Raw genomic sequence first — 19,232 nt, forward strand, 5'->3', positions numbered from 1 at the left:
TGGCTTATCAGGGAACAGTTTTCCCCATGTGTTCACAGCAGTGGCTGGCTGCTACAACTGGAACAATGGCATCTTCCAGTTTTGGCATTCATACCATGTCAGAGCAACTCTAGTGAATTTTATTAAAGCGCACACTAATCCTTGTGCAGCTAGAAAGCTATGAAATGTCATTAGCTAAATAAAAGTGACAGTAACTTCACTGGAATCATTGCCCCTCTCTGCACCAGAACATCATTTGGATACAGTAAGCAATCAATTAAAGCAGCTATTATTAGCATAGTATATTGTGAATGCTGTCAAAAATATGTGAAAACAAACTTCATCCATATGTTGTGGGGAGATGTGTGCACACATCCTGACTCTCAGGAATTACACTGCCGTTACTGTTACTGAGATTTCTAAAATGCAGCATTCCAGTGCAAGTATTACATGCCAGCTCAAACAGAAAGATATTTGAGAATAAAAATGAAAAAGATACTGTTCAGACTTGTTGGGAAAAGAAAACAGAGAGGCTAGTTTTGCTCCCCCCCCGCCACTGCCTTTTTTTCTGTGAGAGGAGAAAACAAGGCCATGTCCAGAGCTACTCATGTCAGCTCCTAGGTATTTGTAAAAACCTTCTAACCTTCTCTACCAAGAATTTTACTTATTGTTCATTTAACCATATACTTTTACTGACTGAGAACAGCTTCACGTCAGGTTTATCTGAAACTACAGATGATGGGTTTTGTTCAGAAAGGTGACTATATACATAACCAAGTCTGTACCAGTGGGTTCAAGCCTTGCTCAACAGTAAGAGAGAAAATAGTTTGCTGCAAATAGTAGGCTTTCTGAAACGGCTGAATGTGTAAGTTAGTCTAAACTTAAAATTGGTACTCAAGACACTAAGTTTCCTGGCAAATAACTTATAATCAACATGAACAGCCAAATTAATGGAGCTGCAAAATTCCTGTACTAAATCTTTACACAATCAGCATTTTTCCCTCGAGAAAGCTGGTATATATTCAGTACTACCAAGTAAAAGTTAACAATTTTCTAGATATCAACATTACTAGTTGGAAGCATCAACTTCAGTGTTTTCTGAAGAGAGCACTCTGTTCAAAAAAACATTTACTTCACATATGCCTAAAGCACAAGCTTGCAAGAACCCACATGACAGGAAAACAGTGTGGCTGCCTTAGACTTATTTCACATATCCTAAAGGGTCTCACTCCCACTCGGGAGCAGCTTAACACTCCAGCTCTGACACTTCACAAAGCACAGCACTGTGGTCTTCCCCCAAATCAATTGCAATATTAAAAAAAACAACAACAAAACTTAAAAAAACAAACAAACACCAAAACAAACACAAAGAAAACCTCTGAGGACAAGAAGCATTAATACCACCACAAAGGCTTTCCTGGGGCATATAAATTTATCTAATTTAAGTAAAAGCACCACCTCATTAGAGATTCGCCGCTGGTCAATATATGCCATGAATTGTGAGCTGAGGCTGTCTGAGTCCATGCACTTGGGTTGCCTCACCTCTTCCTCCTCCTCTTCTGTGGCACAGCTATCAATATAGTCGATCTGATCGAGATCATGTTCCACTTGACACACATACACAAAGAAAATACACATAATTAGATAACCAACAAGAGAGGAAAAAAACCAACACAAAAGCTATGTCAGAAACTAAGGCCCTACTGTTTTTCTTCTGTCTGGGAGAGCTCAGCCTTGAATTTTGCCTGGCCCACTAACATTTGTTAAATATAAGATTTTGAAGTAATGATAAAACTAATGGTTTTTAAATAGCAATGAGAAACATGCGTCAAGCACACAGTTTTAAATAGCTGGCTGCAGATACTTCTGCAGTGACTGAAAAAGTAAATTAAATACCATGATTTTTTTTTTCAATACCAAAAACTATCTATCAAAATCTATCAACTGACACCAAGACTGTACAATGATTTGTGTACATTTTGAATATTTTTTCTTGTTTCTAATTAATCTGTCAGAAATATTAGAATGGATAGGACATATATGTCTACTATTTTTACTACTACTACAACAAAACAAAGGGCAGCATGTCCAAGTTATCTGGATGCAAATGCAATAAATATAAAAAGTGTATGTGGAAATAATGAAGGACAGCACAGAGAGCAACAAAACCCCTCTAAAACAATACAAAAGCATCTGCAGTTTTATTTTGAAAGAAGGAATGAAAAAAGAAATTAGGAACCACTGAAATGAGAGCAAGAAACAGCACAGTTTGGCTGGCATTGATTTTCCCTTGTGTTGGTGATATTATGTAGGGCAATTTTTTCACTTGTCACTGCTTTTACACATTCTGCCCAGGATTCTGAGAGTCATGACACTGAGCAAACTACCCTGGAGAAAAATACTGTGCTGGGGATGCAGGGGAAAGCATAAGCTCCTTTTCTGAGCACCAGAGCTTTCTTTTTCTTAAAACTCTCCCCAAACTTACTCCAGACTCTCTTGCAGACATTTTTTTCTACTCCCCCGCCCCTTTCCTGCTTGTCTAAAACAGAGTTCTCTTTGCCTCACCACACAATCTAGCAACTGTTCCTACCAAAGCCACCTCCTCTACTACTATAACCATCCAAAACAGCATTCCTATATACTTTGGCTTCATTAAATCTCCATCTCAGTTTCAAATCTTAAAAAAAAAAAACCACCAAACCAAACCAAAACACCCACCCCCCCGCCTTCCTTCCAGCCTTGCTTTTCAAACTTAAATAATAATAATGATACAGTAGACAGTGAAAGACCTTTGTATCTGTGTTAGGAACACAAAATTGGAAAGGATCTCCTGAATCAGACAGCCCCATGCTATGGCTTGTGCCCCTCTCAGATACTCTTACTCATGAACTGACTGTGCTCTATCTTAAAAGACTAGTGAGGCGTTTTGAAATCCCTAGTGTACAAAACCCAAAGAACAAAATAAAGTTAGTCTTAGAGGCAGAGCTGGCAGCACAACCTGTTATTAAGGCTGCTCACAGCTTCCCATAATACCATGTCTTCAATTCTTCTAACTTGGCTGGAATTTAACTGTTTGAACTGAATATTTTGTCTGTTAATGTGTAAAAGAGTGAGAGTCAATCAAAAAGTTTCAGTATTTCTAGAAGGTGGGAAATAAAGCAAAACATTGTGACAGAGAATAAGTGCAAGAAAAGAGGATGGTAAAAGATGAAGTGGGGGGGATGAGGTGGGAAGAAAGAAGAGAAAGTGGGAGTTGGGCACAGAAGATTAAAACTATCTGGGAATGAGTGACACTCAGATATTGAATATGAACTGAACCCATTAGGGGAAATGGAAAACAGGGAGCAGCTGACAAAAAATAAAAATTAATCAAAGTATATGAGGATGAGATCTAATAATCAGTAGCACAAAAAATGGAGAAGAGGGAATGACTGAAAAAAGCAAACCTGGAAGAAAGCTAAAATTGGACATATAAACAAAAGGACTGAACTGTGAGCCAGTGGTAGCAGCAGATTATTGGAAGTTAAAATTGAGAAGGACTGTGGATATTAAGAAACATGGGAAGTGCTATCACGTCTCGAACAAACACGAGGGTGCTACTTGTAAGACCGCAGGACAAATTGAGAAGGTGCAAAAAAGCAATGTCACTCAGAAATGCCAGTCTCTCCTAGATTGCGTGTTTGGATTAAAACCCAAGACTGGCGAATGAGGCACTTTTGCTACTTGGAAACGTGAAATTCCCTCACAAAATTGGTTATCCCACTCTGACAGCAGTCAGCAACAGCACTGACAGCGTACTACTGCTGTAAATTTTCCCCAGTACCTCAAGCAGCAGAACTCCTTGTGCCGAATTCAAGATTCAAAAATACTGTCTGAAGCATTTGGAAACTTTAACATAGCACATATGCAGAGGCTGACAACCTTTCCCTGATAATCCTAATTCTGCTGCTATTTGATTTTGCCATCTAACATCCTTAATATAACAGTGTTTTTACACTGTTTACACAACTGTGTTTTTGTGTAATTCCACCTAGACGTTTCTCCTTTTCCTCTTTAGACAACATACTATTTATAGCAAATATTCTGCAATTTTAATAATTATGACAATAAATATTTATTAGCCAAAGATCACTATTTACCTCCACCATTAGTTACGACCGTGCTCCCTCGGTTTTCTTGATACTGACTTTCTCTTCGCAGTCTCTGTTCTTTAGTGATCTCTGCCACACGTAAAGGGAGATCTGAGAACTCATCTGTTGGCTTTAGAAAGCAAACAGTGAAGTCAAGAAACAATTTTCTTTGGAAATATAATTTTGTAAGCTACTACCTTTTGATTCATGTTTTTACTTCAACTGTCCTGTTTTGCACCCACAAAACACTAACTTAAAGCAAAATACAGCTATCGAGTATTGTTTCTAAAAAAGCATATATTTAAGCTTTCTTAAAAAAACAGCTTGCCTACAGTTTTGCTTGCAGTATCTACAAGTGCTTGAAAACATCCCACGATGGAAACTCCCAGAACCCTCTCAAAAACCAAGCTAAGAATGCAAGCAGGTGTACAGAACATAGCTCACTGAAACACCTTAGGTCTTGGCTACTGCCTTTTCTAGCTGTCCCAAGAGGAAAAGGGAGCTTCCTCCCGGGAGAATAATTGACAGTCTCCTTGTGAAGAGATGCCATTTTCCTGCTTTGAAATGGCAAAGGTTCTATTTTTAACATTTGAAACAAGCTACAAAGAAAGAAGGTGAAATTTCCATCTTATTTTTAAAGCTTAATTTTCATGTTCAGATTTATTTTAGTGAAACAACTACTCATGAATAATTGCAGTTGACTCAACACTGTAATATGATAGTTACAAACTTTTGTAAAAATGAGGAATACCCTTTTTTCTCATCTTTTATGCTCCAGTAAATTCATCTGTCACGTACTGTTTTATACATTTCTTTTATTACTTCCAACTTTGTGTCAATCCCATATAAAATGATGCTTGTTTGTCTCCAATAAAACAATAAATAATTTTGGATCAAGGCAACCTTCACAATAGCATATATGTTACCTATTGAATGTACATCCAGATGTATACTTATTATTATGTTCTTGTACAATACTGCACTCAACAAAAATAAAGCTGCAACACTTACTTCATTCCCTGACCACCTTTTGTCTCCACTGTCCACACTATTGAAGCCAGAATCAAGTGCTCCATACGGCCGGCCGGAATAGAGTTCCTCATGGCTGTCAAACACACAGTTTTAGTTACTGTAATATAAACACCACCAAAAGCTTCTCAGCTATTACAGAACAAAAAGCAGAACAACGCTACCAAGCACACTTGCCGTGTGTTCACAAGCTCAGCATATTAGAAAGCATCATACTGCATTTGCCACATAGAAAAAGAGGGACGTGCTTATAACTACATACTCATCAGTCAGTTGTCCACCTGCCACTGCCTGGTGTTTTAAGAGCTAATCTGATCCAAAGTATATATCCATACTTCAAACATTTCCCAAGCAGAAATTATGAGAAAGAAACCTGCAAAGCAGTCTCTAATCTCACTCTTTAAAAAGTCAAACTTTCATTTTCCTCTACTCGTATGTCTCGGTTGAAAAACACTGTCCCACAAACTTTTTTGTAAGCAAGCATAAACCCATGCAAAATTACTAAAAATTTACGTATACCAGAATATGCTGCTTCTATGCAAATCTATGCAGAATGAGTTACATAATTATCTTCTGTATCATAATTACCTACCTAAGAAACTGTTTGGTAAGCTGGACAGTATTTCAAATAATTCATAATAGAAAAAATATAGAAGTACAGTTTTCATCTACAGAGCCTAACTTTGCCAATGACATGTCTAGACAAAGGCATTAGACATGTGCCTAGTGTTACAATACACATAACCAAACAGCCATACAGTTCTTCTCTAAATTTCTGGGCTCAGAAACTATGTAATTCAGCAGTACAGCCACCACAGATGTCAAGTTTGGCAACTGCTGCAGATAGCTACAGTAAAAGAGACAATGGGACTTGTCTGATCCACTGCAGATGGCATTTCACAATGGCTCAACTGTCCTACTGGCACTCGATGCCCCAGGGAGAACTGCAGCAGTAATTACTACATAATACACAAGGAAGAACGAATTTCAGGAAGCTAATTGCTTCACCCCATCATAACTAAATTGCAGATCATTTTCTCACTGGTATTTCTCTCAAGTTGTTGCTCCCACTAAAATCCCTCTTTCAGGAAGTACTTATTTTCACATTACCATTATTATTATTATTACTATTTATGCAGCACCATGTGTGTGCATGGGACTTTGTAGCATGGTGACAGACTATTACCCTGGGGTATTTTAATTTTCAGATAGACATAAAATAGCAGAAAACTAAGAAGAGGGATGAAGGGCTACAGACGAGAAACATTAGGCTGCATATCTGCTTCTATGCAGATCTAGATTCTGCAAATGTACACCAGAAGACAAGCTCTTGTACCAGCACGGAGTTTTGATTAACTCAAAAGAGTTCCACCTTTATGGCCCCTGTATTTTAACAGAAAGATCACCTGCATAATAAACCCCTAGCAAGAAATAAGGGGAAAGGAAAAACAACTCCTTTCTTTTGGGTGGGGAAGAAAAAAGAAAGACTATGAAATCACCCAGTGCAGTTAAAGAAGTATTAACTTGCATCACTGACAACAGAACCATACTTATGCTTATAGTTCACAGTACTTAAATACTCGATTTAAAACATGATTCAGAGGAAATTAGAATCCATCTGCAGTGTAAGTGCATTTTACAGGCACCAATATTTTCCAAATGTCTTGAGAACCCTGTTGTAATTTGAACAATTATTCCAAACTGAACAGCATCAAAGTTACTATTGGCTACATCTCTAAAACAGAGAAGTAATTTGATATGAATTTTCTTCTTTTAGCCTTCCTTTTCAATTATAGATTTTGAAAAGTTATACATCTAACACTAAGGTTATCTGGAAGCTCAAAAATTCATAATCGCTGTTCCCAGGACTCTTCTCCTTTTTACCATGAAAGCTGCTTTCTATCTCCCCACCTCCCACATCTAAACCAACTATTCATTGCTGCACATTTACACGTTTGTAATCATAGAGCAGCCATCCTGAAATCAGATGAGACTTAAGATTTTTATTCCTCCCTGACTAACAGACTAAAAGGAACAACAATTAGGCATTTGGATAGATCAGAGTATTTTGGGCAACTACAACTTATCTGGGGAGCTATGTAAGACTTGAAATCAAAGGACAAGAAGCTAAATGCCTGGTAAGGCCAACAGCCAAAGGAAAGAAAATACTTGGTAACATTTCAAAGATGCAGCTCCAAAGCCACACTAAAACATGTATTTTTACCTCCTGTAAGAAAGAACAGTTGCCTGAGTCCCAGAATATCCACTACAGTGGTTCATGCATGAGTACTTCATATTTTAAACCTTCTAACTCCAGACTCTACCAGTCTGCCTCAGTGCCAAAAGAACTCCTACAAGCTTTGATAGTTCTGCCTCTTCTCAATCACATTCTCTCCAGCACCAAACCCAGCTGCTGTGAATTGCAGTGTTGCAAATGAGACTGGCTGCAGCAAATCAAAACTTGCTGCACCATAAATTTCACATATCTTATATTTAGAAAAGGACTGTAACATACAAGATTTCACTCTGGTAAAACTGATATAATCTGACAAGGCTAAAACAATTAGCTGCACTAGGACCTCCAAATCACACTTTCTGCCATAATGTTTCAGAGTACCTTGTTTTATTAGCAGTATTAACAACTTTGTTATTCAAAAATATTTGATCAACAGAGAACTCGCAGGACAACTCAAACTTCCTTAAACTTTACGAACCTCTACCACTCAGTTTCATATTCTTAACCTCCACGGTATTTCACCTTGCTCATCAGATAAAACAGTAACAAAGCCTAGGTGTACTGACTGATATCTTATTTCTATTGGTCACATTTGAAGATAAAAACATAAACCTCTGTGACTTGTCTGGAAATATTAACTATATTGTACTTGAATGTTTTTATTTCTCTCATCCTAAATTCTAGAATAATACAATAATTTGCAGTCCTCTCTTGGATCATTCTACCTTTTTCTCCTAACATGTACTCAGATCCATGGACAGTTCTTCCATAGGTGCATGAAGAGAGAAGGAATCACCTGCAACATTGGATGTCCTAAACAGAACAGTAACAACAAATAATTCTATCAACAAATCTTATCTCCTCTTGGAGATGGAAATACAGGTAAAGGAAAGCCAGCTGAAGCTCATATGGCTGAATCTGGAAGCAACTCTAGAGAAAGCATCCTCAACCAGTTCTGTGCTTGTTTTTACACTCATCTTTCCAAGCTATGATTAAAATACATGTATTCTTCTCATTTCAAAAAAGCAATTAATGAAAGCTTCCATAGTAACATACAACTACAGGCAACAATAAATCAGTAAACCCATAATCCACTGATTTTGTTGGAATTTCTTTTAAACAATAAGCAAACTATGCTAGCAATAAACAGATCATGACATTTTATCATTTAGAACCTCTTCAGTACCAAGACAGTATCCCCAGTATTATGCAGAAACCTTCTGCAACAGCTTATACTCTAGGAAACTGAGTAACACTCATAAAACGCTTATATGTTGACCTCATGTAGAAAACCAGTTTAAGACATCTAGTGCTGATGAGGAATCACTCTGTCAGTCCCTCATGCAAATTCTTCTTCACACATCTGACTCATGATGATGTATTGTGAGGCCCTCTGATTTGTGTTTTATTGCTGCTAAGACAGCAGTACTTTAGCAACTTATTCCTCCACACCTTATTACCACCTTCCAAGATGACTGCGGTAATTTTTATTTATATTTAGTTTCATACTTCATTGACTCTCATTCTTCTATATCATGTAACAGAAATAAATCTTAACTCCTGCTTTTCTCTAGACATCTTAATTTAGCAGCTGATACGGCTGACTGTTCCAATATTTGTGTTACAATGCTAAGCAATAGTGCCAAGTGAATGCTTGCCAAAAACAACAGTTTACTAATGGGGTGGAGATCAGCATTTACACCTGCAGTGTGAGCACAGCAGTTATAAAATTCTGTACAAAAGGTTAAAAATCACAGCAGGGATATACTTTAGAAAGTATGTGGAAATATTAAGATCTTATAAACCGAACACACACGTTAACAACACAAGAGCATGCCCCCTATACTATGAAGATACCAAAACTCTCTTCTCACTGTATATCAGCTCTAACACTGACTTCCTTATGATATCACCCAGGTTTTCTTCTGAACTGGTCCTTGCTTCTTATATAGTGGTACCTTGTTAAAATGCATGAGGTAACACAAATTATATTCTTCAAAGCCACCTCCATCAACGCACTTACCAAAGAACAATCCTCGGATCTATTTAAAAAAAAAAACAACTCAGACTGACAAAATTTTCCTGAATGTTATCAAAACTAGGAACTTTGATTGTGCCAAACTTACCAAGATCCAAATCCCATGGGTCTTCTATCATAATCAGGCAAGTCTGGAGCTATCTTGCATGCTTCTATGTTCAGGTATTTAAATATGTGAATTTTTCCTTTTATACATATCTTTAAAAAAATAAATTTTAAATTACATAAGTATAATTTGACAATACATTTTGAAAGTACTCTACAGACATTTAACCTGTAGTTGACAGTAATAAATGAGCACATTTATGTCAACCAATGCATCTTTTCTTCTAATCTCACTGCATTTTAGAGAAACAGCTATAGCAGAGCATCACAGGAAGCCTCTGATAGACAAATGGAAGCTATCCTCCAAGTACATCTGGTCTGCATGCAACTTTGTCAGCTGGATGCTGAAATTTCATCAAGCAAACAAGACATAAGTATTTACAAGTACTAGAAATTTATACTCTTGGCATCAGAACAGATGCATCCCACCCATGCCCAGCTTTGAATGGCAGTGGCAGACTGCCAAAGCAAGCTCAAATTTAAAGTGAATAAAGCAAGCAACAGCTGTCTTTGCTTTCAAAAGGGAGGCAACACCCTACTGAAACTACAGGTCTTAGCAAGTGCCACTCTTGACTCAGAAGCAGCAGTTCACAGTAGAACCTCTAATACTCAAGGGCTTATATACCCACATTAAAAATCAAATTAGTCACTAACCATATTGCAGTTCCTAGCTCAAAGGCCAATTTGAGCACTCTGCTGCAAAGTGAACCAGCACACAGCAGCACTGAGGCTTCAGTCAAAGTTTCGACATTTGAGTGGCACAAAACCAGAACCAGTCTTGCCTAACAGAGCTTCCTCTCTCCTATGCTGAAATCAGAAATGTTCATCTAACCTCAGTACAATACTAACAGTGGAATTCTTAGTAATATCCCATAGTTGAGATTACTAACACAGTAAAGCAAGAGAAGAAAAAGGGATTTTTTAAGCTGTGCTGTATGTTTAGCACTTTTAAACAATACAAGTTAAAGCCCTCTCATTCTTAAATAAAGTTTGTAATATAAACCTTCAGCTTGTAACTTTGTTCTGCCCTTTTTTATTTGAACTAGTCATCTGGATTTCTAGCTGCAGTTTACCTGTGCAGGGGGTGACTGGAGAGGATTGTTCTCTAACATGATGGTCTGAAGATGTCTGAGGTTCCTATAACAAACTGGTATTGTTGTTATTTTATTGCAGGAGAAATCTAATCGAATCAATGGCAACTCAGCAAGCTCTGGAGATAGAAAATAAACATATAATTCAGCAGATTAAAAGAGTATAAAAAAAGCAAGAGTATAAAAAAAGTGTTCTATAAAATAATTAAGTACGCTGCTTCTAGCTCTCAGGGGAAGAAAAAGGCATTGAAAATAAAGAAGTGTTTGGAGTTTCTGCTGTTATAACTGACAGTCTTTATCTCACCTTCAGGTAAACGCACCAAATTATTCCTTCTGACATTTAGGTCCCGCAAAGATTCCAAATTGCCAATCTGTGGAGGTATTGTCTGTATTTCATTACAGCTCACATCCTACAAAGCAAGAGTAAAGAATGAGTTACCACTGACTGGTAAGCCTCTGTAAACTAAAACATGTAGCGCTTCATTTAGGGATTGAAAGAAAGACAACTATTTACGTAACAGCTCAGATCCTTATATTCATTAAATCTCATTGCTCATGTGAAGTATTATTCTCATTTTAAATACATGGGGAAGTAAAAGCTTTAAAAGATTAAGCGTTCAGACGTAGAAGTTTATTTCAAGTTATCTCATTCAAGTTATTCCATATTATTTGAGACAACACAACTTGCTACATAAAAGCTTTTTGCCAGAAACAAATGCACTAAGAGCTCTAATTCCATCCCGCCTTCCTTTCAAAAATAGGGAAGACCCTTAGTTAAATTGACATGGATCATTTGCTCTCCAGTGCAAGGCATCTTCCCCTCACATAACTTTTTTTTAAAAATCTTAGACTATTTCAAACTCTTTTCTAACACCTCTAATACAAAGTCAAAACATAGTTGGAGATACTATGGCAGATAAAAATATTCCTAAGGCTAACAGCAGATTTAAATAACTTGCCATTGCATACAAGTGACTAATTTAAAATTACAAAGTTCTCAGCAGAATGAGAAACAGGATGTTGATCTTGCACATGCCCAGATAGCATCCTAATTACTGCATTATTTTGATCAGTTTAAAAAAAAAAGTTATTTCTTCTGAAGTACCTCTGAACCTATTAAAAACATCAATTAAAAATTAAAGACTGGGTAGTAATAGTTAAAAAATAACTGTATACTCACAAGCTCTGTCAGCTGTCTGAGCTGTCCAATTTCTTCAGGTATTGAAACCAACTTATTATTACTCGCTATCAAAACCTTTAGTGGCAGACTACAGAGGTGTACCGGCAACGTTGAAAGCTGGTTTCGACTTTTTGGACAGAAAGAAAACAAAATCATCGTAACTCTAATGAGAAATCACCTGACATCTTAATGCAGTGAAAGACACATACAAAAAGCACACTCCATTTAGATGATCAACATATTTTTGTATAATTACTGTAAAAGCAGTTCCATGAAGTCTTTCTTCATTACTTGCTTTATCTATGTGTGACAAAACTCTGAATATCAAGTACCAAGCCTGATCGGATGCGTTCAAACTCAGTGTTGGGGAATATGATATCTTCATGCCCTTTCAGGTGCTTCTGGTAACTGGCCACTCTCTGTCACAAATGAGTATGTTTGAACAGAGTGCAAAAGCCTGTTTGATAGGTAGTATTGCAGGCCAGCACATACAAAATGCCATGGAGAAAGTAATTAATTACTCAATTAGAAATATACTTTAAATAGTCAGTAAGTCACGTGACTCAAGAATCTTGGTATGATATATTTCACTATTCCAAAATACAGTCTTGAATATTTCATAATAAACTACTATTAAAGCAAGTATGAGGTTGTATGACTGGACTGTAACCTCAGATGAGAATCGGGCAGGATAAGAATGGATTGTAAATGAGAAAGATTCCCTTTAAAAATAAAACATAGTAAGAAGCAGTAACTGCATGATCAGAAAGTTAGTTATTAGGATCATAACTAAGGCTTTGATCAGGTGTTGACATTTACCAAAATATGCTGCTGTATTATTTCATACTTGAAACCAGATTTCTCTACTATTAAAGAAAAAAAAAAGTTCCGAGCAATAGGTGACTCAACAGTAGCTTTTAAAAGTATAATAATTGGACTGCACCTACTGGAGATCATAGTAATAGGAAACACATACCTGATTCACTTCCTATTCCTACAATTCTCACCCTCAATAAAAAAATAAAGAAACATAAGCACACTAAATTGGCAGAAATATAACACCAGAAGGAAATAGCCTGAAGTTCTTCTTGATTGATATCACTGCCAATTTGTGATGAGGAACTTTCCACACCTCTTAAAAGACCTTCTACAAATGGAGGATGCCGTACACAGTTGAATTTCATCAACAGGCTAAGTTGCAGTAATTAGCTTTTAATGCTGGCAGAGAAGTGGTAATGCTTGAGAAAGATATTTAAAAGCCACCCGCACAGTGAAGGTAAAGGGAAATTGCACAAGCCTTATTCAGCTGCTGAGAGCTGAATTGTAAAGACTATCCAAAAACCTATCCAAAGACTATCCTCTCTTTTCAGTCTGCATGCCTGTATTTCACATGAATGCTACTGGAATTTATTTGCTGAGCTCTTTAAGCTGGAATTAGCTTTCTTCTTCATACTCCACTTCTACAAGCAGCTGCTTAATCCTCATGTTCCCTGATCCACCTGAGTGGGTAAGACTGGTTCAGGTTGCTTTGATTCAATGACACACAATGTAACAATGTGATGATTACACACAATGTTAGCATTACTTATGGATGCAACAAAATTTATAAACTTAGACTACTGATGCTACAGAAAAATGTCTAAGTTACCTGATATTTAGAAATGTTAAAGACTGTAAGTTCAAAACAGCCTCTGGGATGTATCGAATGCAGTTCTGGTACAAATTAAGACTCTCGAGGGAGACAAAGTGACATGCTTCTGCTGGAAGCTCCGACAGTCTGTTCCGTGACAAATCTGAAAAAAAAAAAAAAAAAAAAAAAAAAAAAAAAAAAAAAAGCATTCAGTAAAGCTATCTTAAAACTTCATGAGGATGAGTATTGTCTGTATATTCACTGTCACACAGTGGGAACAGTTGGACAGGAAACAATTTTGCTGTCATGCCTGCAAAATTGTCAAGATTATGAAGTGACTCTCACTTCACATACAAAATAAATCAACATTTTTTTTAAATCTTACAGCCACAATGAGAAAGAGAGCCAGACGCAATATTCATGCTTTCATATCCCAAACTGCCTTATGCTTAGAGGAAGCAGTTTAAGATGCTGAAAGCCCAGCTTCAAATCACTGTTTCAGGGCCATCTTTAGATTATGGAGTTGGTATCGGATGCACAATGCTCTAATGAAAAGAATAAGAAAGTACTTTTCTCCCAGCCCCCTGCTAAGGTGATTTCTACTACATGGAAATCTCAGCTTCAAATTTCTGTTCCAAAATATAGACTTTATATACATACAGGCATATTTATAGATAACAGCTCCAACAGGAGAAACATGAGGCACAAACCTTCTATACTCTAGCCAAAGCTTTCCCTCCTTCAGAGAGATACCAATCCAAGCCTGAAATCTCAACCAGGCAATGGAAGGATTTTCAATAAAGGGTTTTCCCAGCTGCAGAGAAATGCTCTGCTTGCTGCTAGCAGTAAGGTTTACCGCTTCATTGTGATCACACATTCCTTGCTTAGCAAGAGACAAAAGCTTAACCAACACTACTACTAAATCAATATTTTTCCCTAGCCAGTTCCAATTATGAGTCTATATGTATAAAACATCCAGCGGTATTACTCTCCTTCAAGAGTAAAAGCTGCACTGTGATAAATAACGCAAAGGGTTCTTTCTTTAATGGTCGAGGAAAGCTCTTGCTTATAAATGCCAAAGGACAGTTCTCACAAACACAGACTAACAGCTCCCACTTCCTAACACACCCAGCTCTTAATTCTGACAGGAGTTATGCTCACATCAAGAGCACCTCGCGTCAGCAGGGTATTGCTATAGAGATACTGCCTGTTTAATAAACTGACGCTTCATCTTTGCATTTTTAAGGGAGAGCAGACATTCATTGTAAAAACCCATCTAACCTGAATCAGTGTCACAAATGATTAAAAAAAAATGGCAAATTTAATTGCTATTTTCTTTATTTGTTTTGAATTTCAATTTTTCCTCATCAGCATAAGAGGATAAAAACTCTTACCCCAACATATACAAGAAACTGACACAGTAATTTCTGTATCTATATTCCATGAAGGAACCATCCGATACAGATCACTTTTTGAAGACTGCCAATGCAGACAGGTCTTGTGTCTCTTGACTTTTTTTTAAACGGAAACTTTTCCAAAGTAAAAAAGCCCTCAAAGATATCCTGCCTACCAGTTCCAATGTATGCTGCTCCAGGTTGACCAAGGAAAAGAGGTCACTCTGAGTGCAGCTGGAACTGACTCTAGGTCTACCTCAATGCTTAGAACAAGCCATGAGCTAACTACTGATATATAACCAGTAATTAAAAATCTCAGTAGAAAGAAGCACTATGAAAAACTCTGTAGAGAAAAACCTCCAGATGTACTTTACTATTCAAGAGGGAAGGAACTGCATTATCCATTCTACAGGTACAACTGAAGCTAACTATAGCAGAGGCTATGATGGTTATGAAGGCTCAGCAGATGATGCAGGATGCACACAGATAAGAAAACATGAAAATCGTAGAATCTTCTAATCCATCAACACAAAAAGATTACAGGGAACATAAGAAAACTCCTTATCTGTTTAGCAAGGAGTATTAAAAAAAATAATTAAAAAATAAAGAAAGTTGGACTAAGTGTTTTTTCCCAGCTTGTGTCAGCCTCAAATGTGACCTCAGTTAAATTTGTCTGAACTTGATTTTGAAATAACAACAGCTTTAAATGAATGTTTTCAACCAGCTCTAACAGGGGGAGATAAAACTACAAAATAATAGAAGTTGTCAGCATTGTCTGCATTGCATACCTAGAATTGTTAAATCGCCTTATGACAGAACACAGTTTGAGATCTTTGTCCCCCTCTTTCTATTTTTTTTTTTGAGAAACACAATCTTTTTATCTTTTCTTCTAAGAGCAAATAAACCCTGCACTTACAGAATCCTAAACACAGCTTCCATAAACATCTTAATCTTACCATATGCTAATCCAGATAAAACATCAGATAAACGCATCAAATGCAAAGAAAGAACACAGTGATGGATCCTGCTACTGCCAATCCCCAAATTTTCTTACCTCTGTTGCCTGTCCCAGGCCCTTTATATTGTCAGAGTTTGTGGGAAACTCTGATTGGAATTAAACACAAGTTTTTCTGATCACCTCACCACACAGCCCCATAAACCCTATGGCAGCACCAGGGAAAAATGCTGGTGCAGGCAGCAGTGTCCCTTGTTCTGGTGGCAGGGATACCTTTGCTGCTTTAAAGCAGTTGCAAAACTTCGGCCTAAGTGGAAACAGCAAATGAATCAGACTGATCAGAACCTGCTTAATAATATGTAGACAGTAAAGGAGTCAATAAAGTATCTGTGTATATCCTGCAGGGACACAGCATACATTTTCAAGGGAATTTATGCAATGGACACTTATTTTGCACAACCCATCTCCTGCAATACACTAGTCTGTCTGAGAGTTTCTTCTGCTTTACTTCCATAATTTAATTCTCATAAATGTTTTAGTGAAAACGACAGTAAACTCCAACCCTCCTCTCCTCCAAGTTGTATAGCTGCAGCAGATTTAAAGCAGAGTAACAGTGCTAAAACTATGCAACAATGTGATGTCGAAAATTGCAACATTCCAGTGGGATCTCTCCTGTGCCAACATTGTTGTAAAATGTAACAGAAGAGTGATTTCCAAACAAACATACTGTCCCAACACAAATAAAAATGATGTATCCTGAAAAATTTCTAATAAGTGCTGCCAATCATAGTATTTGTAATCCCCGAAATTATCTGTGATACCTACAATTTGCCATAAGGTTTCACAGTACAGTTCTGTTACCATATAAGAAAGTGAGAAGAACGCAAATTATTTCAGAGTTGACAAGAAACAAGCAAGAGTAATTTAGAAAAAATACTTAGCTTCCATATTGACTAGATGTTTAAGCACCTATTTATTTTAAAGAATTATTACAACATTGGTTTACCAATGTTGTAATTTTCTTAGGGATCCTGGAAGATGGAACTGAATTCCACCACCTATCTTACAATACATTCCTTCAGCTGGCAAAGTCTGTTTTAATACTACCCATTTAAACAAAGAAATAGGCTTCCCAACTAATGAGCCATATTTTCTGGAAGAAGAGTCACAAAGGAAAAGTTTCTTTCAACTCTGTTTTGGAAAGGGTTTAACCACAAACATGAGAATTCTCAATTGCTTTTCGTTTCACTTTATCTACCAAAGAACATTTAAAACCTAGTGTTTACACATTGTTCAGATGATAAGGCATGGGAGTACTAGTAAGAACTTTATATTCTGAGCTATGATTTGGTATTTCTAAATAAGTAACTCCCTGCAAAATAACATTAGGTATGAAGAAACGAAAATACATTTTTTTAAACAACAAATGAGCTCATAGCATGATAGAAAAGAGAGACCAAAGCTGATCAGCAGCAATGACTAAGTTTTTCCAGACTTCCCTCAACCTACAGTGATTTTTAAAACCTGTGATTTCTGTTTAGCAGTAGAAATTCAGTGGAAAACAGATTAAATCTGAGCTGAATTTTCATGCTGCAGTATAGTCTCTTAAATAATTCAAAATGGGTCTAACCAATTACAAGTATGGTTAATAAGTTTGCAGCATTTTTACTCAAATGATGGCCAAGAGAATGCTATCTTATACACAGCATTTGTGATTTCATGTTCTCGAATGGGGAGCTAAGAGGGAGGGTCTGCCAGGACCATAAAAAAAGGCAAGTGCTAGAAAAAAAAGGACTAAGCTATACTGTAAAGCAAGAATATATCGAGAATTAGATAGAAGCAATATATGATAACATACAGTGTGAATTCTGAACCTGCAAATGAACAACTGCTTTTGGTTCTTTGAAATCCTCACCTTGCCCCCCTGCAAACCTCTAACAAGTATTTACATTTCCTAAAGTCCAGAACACAGCATCCCTAAGACTCAGTGATATTTTTGATTTTGGCCAATTTCTCAAAAAACCCTCCCCCATTCCAGAAAGCAGACCTTAAATGGGACCAAGAAATGGGGCTGAGAGTACAGCAGTCGTTGTACGAAACAATTCAACAACTCCATCCTCTTCCCCGCCTTCCTCCTAAAAATATCTGAATGAAAGGAACAGCTCTAACAAAACCAGGAGAGAAGTAAAGAAAAAAGCACTCCAGTGATTGGTTATATATTTATATATCTGCTACCTTGCAGTACAGCAGTGGCTGGTGCTTTTCCAAAAGATAAAGTGGGAGTGAGGTAAAGGAGCAAAAACTAAGGTATTTTATTGAAAATATCTTGTCAATTAAGACTTGTTTTAGTGATATCCTTCTGCTACTGTATCCATAAAATAACTGTTCAACAACAACCAGAAAAAAAAGGTGTTATAACACAAATTATTGTGCAAACTGAAATCTGAGGAAAGATTTCTCTCCATTACTCAGAAAAATGACAGAATGTTGCTGTGAGATAATTTTTATATATAATTTTTTTTTTTTTTTTTTTACAAATATTGTACCATGAATTAAGAAGCAATTGATAACTGTCAAATCAACCAAGGAGTAATCAGCGTGATGCCGATTATTTGCATGTACACACCCTTGCTGCTTAACATAAAATGCAAAGAGCAAACAACTAATTCCCCCCCTGCAAAGCACAAACACTGAATTTCACTACGAATAAGCATGAGTGAAATATGACTATTATAATTTGAACTAGGATTGACTTGTTTGTGTTCACATTTCATGGGTTGAAATTATTGTTACCAGAAATTTCCTTTAAATAAAGTTCTTCTAGCCTGCTAAAAATGGATGTGTTTCCTTGAAGGCAAGATCATGTGGAATTTTGGCAAAGGGGAAGCGTTCTTTGGAACCAAGCTCTCTGTGAAAGACAAAAAAGCCAACAATACAAATACAAAATGAAATCTCAGAGCAGAGTCAGATCACTGACCTTTTCCATCTTAATTGGGATTCCACTCAGAAAGCAAGCAAATTCAATGTTAAATGTGATTAGAGAATACACTATGTTTAAAATTGCATCATTTGGCATTACATGTAAACACCTCCTGCTCAGAGAAGAACGTTCCTCTAACATCAAACATTAGTAGGGCTGTGTTCACACATCTTAACTTAAGCTATAACACAAATTTTGTCTCCAAAGGAAAATCACTGCTGCATAAAGATGCACTGTTTAAGTTACCAGGTACTTTAACCCACTACAGATGCTATAAAGACAGGGAGCTGCAGCTCAACTGTTGCTAGCACTCAAACTAGCTGGGCAATGGTGAATTACAATTCATCACGAGATGCTAATGTGATCAGTCCACTAATCCTGTTGCGATGGGAATACGCTTCGGCTCTCACTCCAACTGACTACGACAATGAGGGCCAGTTCTAGGCCTGGCCTGTACTACAAAATTTTGTTGATAAAAATCTGCC

The 19,232-nt window shown here is 36.9% G+C and overlaps 1 protein-coding gene across 1 annotated transcript in view; it reads right to left on the bottom strand.

Moving 5' to 3' along the window:
- Positions 1-19,232, bottom strand: part of LRCH3 (leucine rich repeats and calponin homology domain containing 3) — a gene marked incomplete at its 5' end in the record, with an annotated part of 64,641 nt that overhangs the window by 21,867 nt on the left and 23,542 nt on the right. The window contains 8 exons of the mRNA XM_082487221.1: positions 1,438-1,586; positions 4,119-4,239; positions 5,121-5,214; positions 9,501-9,610; positions 10,591-10,727; positions 10,913-11,018; positions 11,789-11,915; positions 13,437-13,581. Of these exons, the coding sequence (XP_082343347.1) occupies positions 1,438-1,586; positions 4,119-4,239; positions 5,121-5,214; positions 9,501-9,610; positions 10,591-10,727; positions 10,913-11,018; positions 11,789-11,915; positions 13,437-13,581 (989 nt within the window). The remainder of the gene's footprint in view (positions 1-1,437; positions 1,587-4,118; positions 4,240-5,120; positions 5,215-9,500; positions 9,611-10,590; positions 10,728-10,912; positions 11,019-11,788; positions 11,916-13,436; positions 13,582-19,232) is intronic.

This window comes from Vanellus vanellus (assembly GCF_965231255.1).
Source record: "Vanellus vanellus genome assembly, chromosome: 8".
NCBI classification, from domain to species: domain Eukaryota; kingdom Metazoa; phylum Chordata; class Aves; order Charadriiformes; family Charadriidae; genus Vanellus; species Vanellus vanellus.